Source organism: Triticum aestivum, chromosome 7B (assembly GCF_018294505.1).
Source record: "Triticum aestivum cultivar Chinese Spring chromosome 7B, IWGSC CS RefSeq v2.1, whole genome shotgun sequence".
NCBI classification, from domain to species: Eukaryota; Viridiplantae; Streptophyta; class Magnoliopsida; order Poales; family Poaceae; genus Triticum; species Triticum aestivum.
In genome coordinates, this window is record NC_057813.1 from 61,204,084 (window position 1) to 61,214,157 (window position 10,074).

Below are 10,074 nucleotides of genomic sequence, written 5' to 3' on the forward strand. Positions count from 1 at the left end.
CGTGCACCTAACAGCAACATCGCTATTACCATATCGTTCTCCTTCATCTGCTGATGAAAATGAGTTGCAGAGAATCTGGTCCGCTACACATGGCCCTCGTGGCATCAATTCAGGCTTTGAGAGCTCAAATCATGTAGATTATGAGGTGTGAACTGGCCAGGTTAAGCCAGGGCAGAAGGAAAATAGACACGTCGCATACAAGACTTGCAAGGAAGGTAAATAATACAACTTGAGTCAAGATCAGATAACACAGTGAGAGTTAAAAAGAAGAAGCTGAAGTTTTACTAAAGCGGCGACAAGTAATATGGATCGGAGGGAGTATCAAATTTCAAAGTACTATCTGGCATTTGATGATTTGCTAACCTAATGTAAAATGAATGAATACAACAGCATGAACAACTAAAAACAACACAATGTGATTTTTATGATCCTTTTCAACTATATGTCTGTGTAATGAGGAAAAAAAACATGTATATATGGTCCATCAGCCCCTGTTGGCGAGTAACGAAGCCTCGTCGTCATCTTGCCCTACATCAAGATGCTCCTGGGTTTTGCATTCCTGGAGCGAGGCATCGGTGCTCGTATTCTTGTCAACGGTAAGGGAGGTTAGCTCGACGTTCTCTATTCGTCGAGCCTCGGCACCGTCATACTCAGCCAGCAAATCAGCAGGAAGTATGTTAGAATTCGGGTCACTTCTCGGCACCAAGAATAGCAGTGCCAACGGTAGTAGCCTCATCACATTTCGGATCAAGATGGCGGCCCAGAGGTTTTTGAACTCTGTTCTTGTGATCCTTAACAAATGAAGGAGTAGCCCACCGATCCAAGATGCTGACAGCACGCCAATATTGTCAATGGACATGAGCAGCGCGAAGAATGTGCCCTCGATGCCAGGTGGGCAAAGCTTTGAGCTGAGCACCAAAAGAGGCATCCACTTGATGCGGTTGATCATCTTGGCGACCCCCTCGTCGATCACAGCGAAGTAGTAATCAGGTATCCCAAGTTTTAGATTTAGACGAAGTACCAAAATCAGATCAAGCATTCCTGACAGGCTTAGCAGCAACTGACTTGAACAAAGAACACTGCGAAAAGAGTGGTCCCTCAGAATATTTTGATAAAGTATAACTCCAACAAGAGATCCCACTGAACCAATTGCGAAGATAAACCCAATGAATCCCTGGTAAAGTAGAAAAAAAGTCTTATTTCGGTCATGCGTCAAAGATTGTTAAATTCCCAAAAGAAATGTTATATTTGCATCAGATGTACCCACACTGCCCCTTTTTTATTTGATGCTTTAGAATAAGAAGCAAACTTTCTAACATTTGTTCGGGAATATATCCAAAACTATCTATATTGCATATAAATATATATATTGGATTTTTCTTCAAAAGTAATTTATTGATATCATAATTTTACAACATATGTTAATTTGAAGATATGGAACATCTTGAAAAGATATTGTAGTCAAAATAGCATCTTGGAAATTATGAAAAGTCTATAACATGAAGTGAAAAGGAACACATGGGAGTCATTTCAGATATGTCAAGTACAGATGAATTTTCCCCGGGAAAAAAAGAATAATAGAATTTAACTGCAAGCAAACTGTAGTGTCATGAAAAAAGGAGCCAAAGGTCCAAAGAAACTATGAATTATATTATAGCACAAAAATGTATATAGGTGTAAGGTGTACCTCAGAGAAAGATGGCCCTGCACTTGGGTCTGTGTACCAGTAGAACATTCCTTCTTGAATATCCACACTGAGAGCAAGCGACATGTACATGTAAAAACATGGCCGCCATACTTCAGGGCATTTTAAGGTCCTTAACATTTTTCCACTGGCTTCTACAAACTTCTTATGAGCCTACTTTGTGGTTTCAGACAGAAAATTTAGTGCACGCAAACAAAGTACTTATATCTGATCTCGAACAACACGAGGAAAACATTCTACTAACCTGCCCGTATGGGAAGTTAGGGATATGGACATCCTTTAGCAGTATTCCAGCTAAAATTACCAAGGCAGAAGGTATGGTTAAAATGCCAAGGGTTCCCTTGAGAAAGACAAGATTTATCTACTATCAGATTCCAGAAACCAGTACCATCCAAAGTAGTAATAATAGATAATTTACTTTCTACACGGCAAAATAGAGGAGCACAAGCTTGGTGTACTTATTCTTTATGCATAACCAGAGTGTATATGTGGATAAATACTCTGGATTGGATTTATGAGGAAGTTATCTAGCTCATTTGATTAGAGATGATCAATGATTGGGAAGTACATAGCGCTAAAATATCGAGTGTATGAGCTGGTGATGCTCACCTGTGATCCAATTGCATGAACAAGAAAACCACTTATTGAGAATCCAATAAGACCTCCAACAGATGAACAGAAGCCATTTAAGCTCATCATGTCAGCCGCGAGATGAGGGTGTATTAGACTGTTTTCGGCCACACAGGCATCTATAGTTACATCAGCTATTGCTACACTTGCACTCCCAGACATCAATGCCAACAATGCGAACATCACATGAAGCTTGCTGTGGAGAGAGACTATAAGCATAGCAATCACTCCCATTATGCCTGCGTATTCCTCGGAAAACAGGGAGGGGGCAAAATTAATAAAGAAAATCCATAGCCTGTTACCAAATTTAATAGTTACATTTAATCAAGAGAACGGCAGTAAAAATAACACTGCTACGGGGAATAGCTGATGTATTTTGCTTATGCCGCATTTTTGCTTTGAATATATGCAAGTAAACAGCTCCATTGATTCCTTCGTAATTGTTGGTCACATTTAGCATTTCCCTATATGCAAAGTTATTCAGAAGTGAAATATGGATATCCCCAATGGCAAAACAAGTTTGTTTTCTGATGTGACTCATTATCGTTCGGATGCATAGTGCCATAGTGCATAGCAGCAAAGAAATGACAGTCCTATCTGAGCCACAGGCATAATCGCCTCTATCGATTAGGTTCGTCACTGGTCACTAATCACTATACTTCACCAGCACCAAATGCTAGACACTACCACAAGTCTACAATTCAGTCAGACTTTCAGTTTACAGCTCATCAGTACACAAGTGTAACCAAAAGCCCAAAACAGTATGGATGCTCACCTGCAAGGACGAAGTAGGGCCGGCGCCGGTAGCCGGCGACGGGGAGCACGTCGGTGAGCAGGCCCCAGACCGGCTTGACAAGCCAGGGGATGGACGTGACGCCGTGGTACACCTGCGCCGCCGACGGCTGCACCTTCTGGACGTCCTTCCAGTAGTAGTCGGAGGCGACGCGCGATATGCCGCCCCCGAGCCCCTGGCTGATGCCGTAGGTGGCCACCACGCCGAGCACGAAGCTCCAGTGCAGCTCCCTAACCAGCATCCGGAACCACGCCACCGGTGACAGCGCCCAGCCTACGGCGCCGCCCGCCCCCGCCTCCTTGGCCGGCGGCGACCCCGGGGCCTCCTCGATGAGCACATTGGCCTCCCCCCTGTCCTCGGGGAGGTCGCGGGGCGGCTGAGGCGACATCTTCTTGGCTTGGCCGCTCCCGCGCGAGATCTCCAATGGGTGTGCCGCCGCTCGGAGATCGCGCGCTAGAGCTTGGATCCCGCACTGCCACTCGACGAGTCGCTCCGGGCTGGATCTGGAGCCTGGACGCCCAAGAACGGCAGATTCGGCGGGGTTTCTTGAATCCTGAGCGCCGGCGAGACAGCTGAATGATCGGAGCTGGGAGCTAGGTGCATCTCCGTCGATCTAACAAGCGTCTAAAGCCTCAGAAACCCCAAGAAATTCAGCGCTTGGGCAAGACCATCAAATCGATCGAAGGCCGCCTGAACCTTTCAGGGAGGGACAAGCACAAAAATGGGGAAATTGGTGCGCAGAGAAGGACAAGAAATTGGATTGCAGCAGACCGGTGGCCAATTGCTTTCACGAAAAACACCGAATTGAGCAGCCGGATGCGAATGCTTGTGGGTAGTGGCCTGCGAACATCAGAGACTGGTGAGTAAAACAAGAAGAGCTGAAGAAAAGAAATGGATCGTGGGCGGAAGCGGAAGTCCTAAGAAAATGGAGGAACCCTTTGGGATTTGTGAGGGGGGCGTGGAGGATAGCCGTTTGACCTCTTTCTTGTCTTAAACTATTTGATTATGGTCGCTCACAAACGCGAGCTTAAGCCCCCTGTCGCTGTAAGGTGGGCCAACCAACATGGGACCACTTGGCAGTGTATGCACGCTAAGCCGTTAATTATGCCTGCGTGTTCTCGGTTTTGCGCGCGATAGAGCGTGGAAAACATATCCGGCGAAATGGGAGATCCCATGCAGCTAATGCACCCTATGATTTTGGACTGTTGGATGAGGAATTGGTGGACTAGATTAAAACAGGGATCAAGATGTGAACACACGTTGCAAAACAAACCTTGTATTCAATCAAACTCAACTGCACCCCGGTTTTCCACCGTGGTTTCTTTGCGGTGGTTTTTATTTCGACGAGATGTGAAGACTTATTGTGGATATGCCATACTAGTATGTGGGTGCACTGTAGGTTTAGTCAAAATACAAGGTATGTTTTTGCAAATGCGCCAAGAACCCATTTCAAGCCTAACCATATCCACCGGTTTTTCGTCTAGCCCCCCCCCCCCCCCCCCCTCCCCAAAAAAGCGGGTGTGTTGTTTGCATTTATTGTTGTGTGTAACTGCACATGTTCTCAGTACACTATAGTACTCCACCAACGGCTTGTTTAGGAAGGTATCACCTACTTCTCCGTCATTGGCAACCTTCCGCACATGGAAGGCAACTATAGGCAGGGAAGCACGACTATGAGATGAGGATGGGGCGTTGTGAGAAGTTTCAAAATGGCATTAACACTAATTGCCCTTAAGGAAAATTCCAACTTATACCTAGATCTAACCTATACTATCTACAACTGGGTCGTTAATTGTGTCTGTGGGTTTTGCGCGCAACGGAGCATGGAAAACATATCCGGCGAAACGGGAGATTTCGTGCACCTGATGCACCCTGCGATTTTGGACCGTTGGATGAGGAATTGGTGGACAAGATTAAAACAGAGACGAAGATGTGAACACACGTTGCAAAACAAACCTTGTATTTAGTACTTGTTCGGCAGTCCACCAGCTCTGTAAAATACAAGGATCTGCGGAGTACCTATTTGCCTGCTCCATGATTTTTAACTCCGGCTCCGACTGCTCTGGGAGCGGAGTCGTGGATCAGAGAGACTCTGATCAAGCCTTTAATCAAACTCAACCACACTCCGATTTTACACCGTGGTTTCGATACAGTGGTTTTATTTGTAAGAAATGTGAGGACTTATTATAGATGCGTCAGGAACCCCCTATTTGAAAGTCATGTGGCTCTCTAACAAACATGGAAAACAAACCTATCCTCGTATGTTTTTGCAAATGTGCGAGGAACCCATTTCAAGCCAAACCACATCCATCGGTTTTTCATCCAGCACCCCCCAAAACGTGGGGTGTGTTGGTTGCACTTATTCTTATGTGTAACTGCACATGTTCTCACTAGACTATGGTACTCCATCAACGGCTTATTAAGGAAGGTCTCACCTAGGTCTCCACCGTTGGCAACTTTCTGCACATGGAAGGCAACTGTAGGCAGGGAAGCGCGGCTATGAGATGAGGATGTTGGGTGTTGGTGAGAAGTTCCAAAATGGCATTAACACTAATTGCCCTTAAGGAAAATCCCAACTTAGACCTAGATCTAACCTATCCTACCTACAACTGAGATCTGATCTCTCCTCTTCCATTCCCACATCGAGAAGAAAGACCACCAAAGAAAAGAGGGATGAAGTAGGGGTGTCGCAGTCGACTCTCAACACGGGTAGGAGAAGGGAAAAGGAGAGTGCTACGTATGACATGTCTTACGCAACGAAAGGAGTTTGCAAACAATAAAGATTAGGCTTTCCTCCGGGAACGCAGTGAAGGTTCCTCGGGCATGTGCCGTCCCCGCACAGAAAAGATGCAACATATTTTCCATTGAGTTACAAACTGAAGTTGGTGGTGATGGTGATGAGTTCACTCCCTTTCTCCATCATCCATTCATGACTCATCAAACCTAATTGTAGAGACTTGGTCTTCATAGTCGTTTCTATGCATAGTTCAATCAAATCAACAAGCCACGGAATCACTTGTGTTTGCAATTGTTGTATTGTAACATTAACCAATTAGTCAATCCATTAATTGATTTTTATCTGACCACGACACCTCCCACATACCCATCCTTTGGTTGTCGCCCCTCTCCAACCTTGTCATGTGAGCGCCCCTTCTCCCTAATATCCATCATCTCAATTCTTGAATTTCATAATCCGGCCATGGCTCCACTGCTTCAGATCTTTCAATGGTGCTCCAATGACTGTTGTAGTTACCCAAGTGGGGTGTTGCCTGTTTGGTTGAGTTTTTTCTTCGCCACGCCCAATCATTTTGTTGCCTAAATGTAGGATCGGTTGGAGTCTAGAGGGGGTGAATACACTAGTAAAACTTTTCTTACCACACCATATAAAGGTTTTTCAAATTTTATTTATTGGAAAATTGTAAGCTTAGCTAGCGATTTACGAAAAACAACCTACAGATGCAAGTATATGAAAGTAAGGAGCGGGAAAAAAAACTTGCACGTTTAAGGAGTAAGGTTATGAGATTGCAAAAGACGGGAGGCTCGACGATGTTTCATGCAGTTAGATAGTTGGTGCTATCCCGCGCCACGTTGATGGACGCTATAAATCATAGAGATTCTAGGATCATGGGGTTCCAATTGCAAGGTCCACGGAGGACAAGACACAAGAAGGGTTCACGCAGGAGCAACCAAACTATTAAACTATGGCTTACAACCACAATAGTCCAGCCTCACTCGGGGTAGATTGTCATGAAGTCGGTGACCTCCAAGCTCTCACAAACTTCTTGATTCCTTCACATCTCAAAGTCTCCCAAGCAACCTAACAGCGAAAATCCTCAACAAATAACTGTGTAAGGCAGTGTGGTGATGAATTTCTTGCTTGTTCTTCAAAAGATAATCTTCTCCACACTAGAACTCTCACAAGATGAATCTTTGGATTTGAGTGGTTGGTGTTTGGATGATAGGCTTGAAAGCAAAGAGAAGATTGATTCGAATGTATGTCATAAATGTTGAAGTAGATTGCACTTTCAAGTTTCAACTCAACACAAGACTTGAAACTCTTACACATAAGTGGCTATTTAAATGAATCCTCGGGTGAGTTGGTGGGATAGGTGGCTGAATATATAGGCTAGACCAAAAGTATGATTGTTACATGCTTTTTTCGTACAGTTCAGAGGAACTGAATGATCAATTCGAAGAATCCGACTGAACTTAAAAGCGGCAACTTTCAGTTGGTTGAGAGAATATGATGTAAAATCATCTAGGGGCTACGACTAGCGCTGGCACGCGCACCTCTAACACCACATTAGTGGTTTTGGACTTCGAGATTTTGCCATTACTCCTCGGAAGGCATTGTCCTATGTGGTACAAGTTCAACTGCCATCTCCAACTACTAACCGGTCATCTCTGACGAGCTCTAGCAGGGCTGCCCTCGTCCAGGAGGAGTATCATAGGTGTAGACCAAAGAAATTGCTATGTGATGCACCACGGAATAAGATCAATCTTCCCGATCCACACGCACCAGTGACCAAATCAACAACAAAATTAGGATCCCTGAAACCCAAATTAGTTGATTCCTGCACCTTCTCTACCCTGGGTGATTGCGGGAGTGTGCCTTGTGTACCCATCACCTGCACCATTGTATATGTCATCATGGTCGAAATGTGTTGTCTTGAGTTTGATGCGTGGAAGTCTTCTTCCCCTCATCGACATTGACCTGATTGCTTATTTTGGTTTCTATGAATCCTTGCAAAGAAAATCCGTAAGCGCACCTTTGTTTTACAGGTATGTTTTACCTACAAAGTATTTGTATGTGTGTTTATTATTTCGACGCAATCTAGTGCATGTGGAACCTTTATTTGAAAATAGAAAAGGAAAACATCAAACCCAACACTCATGTATGTCACCGGCCTATTAGTTTATGCAACATGATCTATAAGGTGGTCTCGAAATGTCTTGTTAATAGACTTCAACCTGCGCTTGATGATATAATATCGCCTACGCAAAGTGCTTTCATCCCATGGCGTATGATCACTGATAATGCCTTAGTGGCATTTGAGTGCACTCATTACATCAAGCAAGAGAAGGACCCTACTAAAAGTTTTTGTGCCCACAAACTTGATCTATCAAAAGCATATGACAGGGTTGATTGGAATTATCTTAGGCAAATGATGGAAAAGCTTGGCTTCGCTCACCAGTGGGTTAGTTGGATCATGACATGTGTAACCTCAGTGAGATGTTCTGTTAAATCTAATGGAGCCATTTTGGGATCGTTTGCACCGTCGCATGGGCTTCGGCAAGGTGATCCACTCTCTCCTTATTTGTTCCTCTTTGTTGCTGACGGTCTTTCTGCACTCATCCAAAAAGAAATTCAAGATGGAAATATTTCTCCGCTGAAAATTACAAGAAGGGCTCTGGGAATCTCGCACTTGTTGTTCGCTGATGACACTATGCTTTCCTTCAAATCAAATATGCAACAAGCCATTTTTGTGAATAGTATGCTTAAGGTGAATGGAAAAGGCATGGGACAGATGATCAACCTGGCATAGTGTTCTATACTCTTTGGTGATTCTTGTCCACATGATGCTATGAGTGATGTTAAGAATATTCTGCAGGTGACAACCTCTACCTTTGAGGAGAAATATTTGGGATTGCCGACACCTAATGGGAGGATGACGAAAGGAAAATTCCAGAATCTGCAAGCTAAAATCACAGAGATTATTCTCCTACGACGGGCACCCCACTCAAGCTGGCAAGGAAGTTTTGATAAAATCTGTTGCACAATCCATCCCTACTTTCCTCATGAGTGTTTTCAAAATTCCTTTGGCTGTGTGTGATGATCTCAACTGCATGGTTAGTAACTATTAGGGTTAATTATCCTTTTGCCCTCAGTGGTGTCCGTGTGCTTAGTTTTGCCCTCAGATGCGAATTGTGCTCAATTTTGCCCCTAGTCCATGCACACCGACTCGTTCCGTGAACTCTGCCGTCTCCGTCAGGTTAACATTTTGACTCGGCCCTTACAGGTGGGACCAGGCGGTAGAGACGGCCAATTCTATTCAGACCGCTGCACGCGTGGCTTGTGGGACCCAACAGAGAGTCATTGAGCAGAGAGCCGTTGCGGGTGTGCTATTTAAGCGGGCGACACACAACGGCGGTGACCACGGTGACAGAGAGCACGACGGTGACCACAGCGCGCGCGCGCGCGCGCGCGCGCGCGAGAGAGAGAGAGAGAGAGAGAGCGATGGTGGGAAACTAGCTGTGGAGGGCGCGGTGATGTTGAGATCCCCTTCGGCTCCGAGCTCAATGTCTTCCTCAAGCTCCCGCGCCACCTCGCGGATGCAGAGCCGGGCGCGTGTGGACATGCCTATCTTCGTCTGTCCGAGGTGCTGGGCGGGCGTTGTTCGAAGGGTTTCTCACACACCGAGGAACCAGAATCGTCCGTTCTACGTGTGCAGCGAGAATGGGGTAAGAATCGGGGCAATTGCACCATTTTCGTGGTCGGGATCTTTGAGCAATGGGTTGATCTGTTTGGTGTTCATGCAGGTGACATGCTTCTTTCTTTGGGTCGATGCTCTGGCCAAGACTCTGATGAATGAACTGCAAGAAGAGCATGAAGAATGGTTGTGCATGCTGCCACGAACGACAGTGGCCGCAACACGATCTCCGGAAGAAGAGATGGAGGGCGAAGCACGCACTGACAGAGAGCTAGCTGTTGAGCTTAGGATGTTGAAGAAGAAGGTTAGGAAGCTTGAAGGTCAAGCACTACCAGTACCCGTTTGTAAATACTTTTGGGCATTTGTAGGTATGGTAATCGCACTGGTTGTAATGTTGAAAATGTATGGAAAGGCATGAATTATCGAGGAATTTGTAAGCTTGAAATTGTATGAGAAATTCACCTAGTTTAAATGTTGGTAAAAGTTGTTTAAATGTTGAAAAAAAGTGACCAACA

The 10,074-nt window shown here is 45.1% G+C and overlaps 1 protein-coding gene across 1 annotated transcript; it reads right to left on the reverse strand.

Annotated features, from left to right (window-relative positions):
* Positions 1-216: 216 nt before the first annotated feature.
* LOC123158131 (probable folate-biopterin transporter 2) lies at positions 217-4,106 on the reverse strand. Its single transcript, XM_044576243.1, has 5 exons — positions 3,111-4,106; positions 2,315-2,574; positions 1,950-2,045; positions 1,688-1,858; positions 217-1,174 (listed from the first exon to the last, which is right to left on the reverse strand). The coding sequence occupies exons 1-5, from the start codon at positions 3,514-3,516 to the stop codon at positions 485-487; spliced, it is 1,623 nt and encodes a 540-aa protein (XP_044432178.1). The 5' UTR covers positions 3,517-4,106; the 3' UTR covers positions 217-484.
* Between the last annotated feature and the right edge of the window lie 5,968 nt (positions 4,107-10,074).

What these genes read in the sequence shown, in the direction of transcription:
- LOC123158131 (XM_044576243.1), bottom strand. Translation starts at nt 3,516, where the DNA reads ATGTCGCCTCAGCCGCCCCGCGACCTCCCCGAGGACAGGGGGGAGGCC. An exon ending in GCCCTACTTCGTCCTTGCAG is followed by an intron (nt 2,575 to 3,110) that starts GTGAGCATCCAT and finishes AGGAATACGCAG; the next exon opens with GCATAATGGGAGTGATTGCT. An exon ending in CTAACTTCCCATACGGGCAG is followed by an intron (nt 1,859 to 1,949) that starts GTTAGTAGAATG and finishes ACCACAAAGTAG; the next exon opens with GCTCATAAGAAGTTTGTAGA.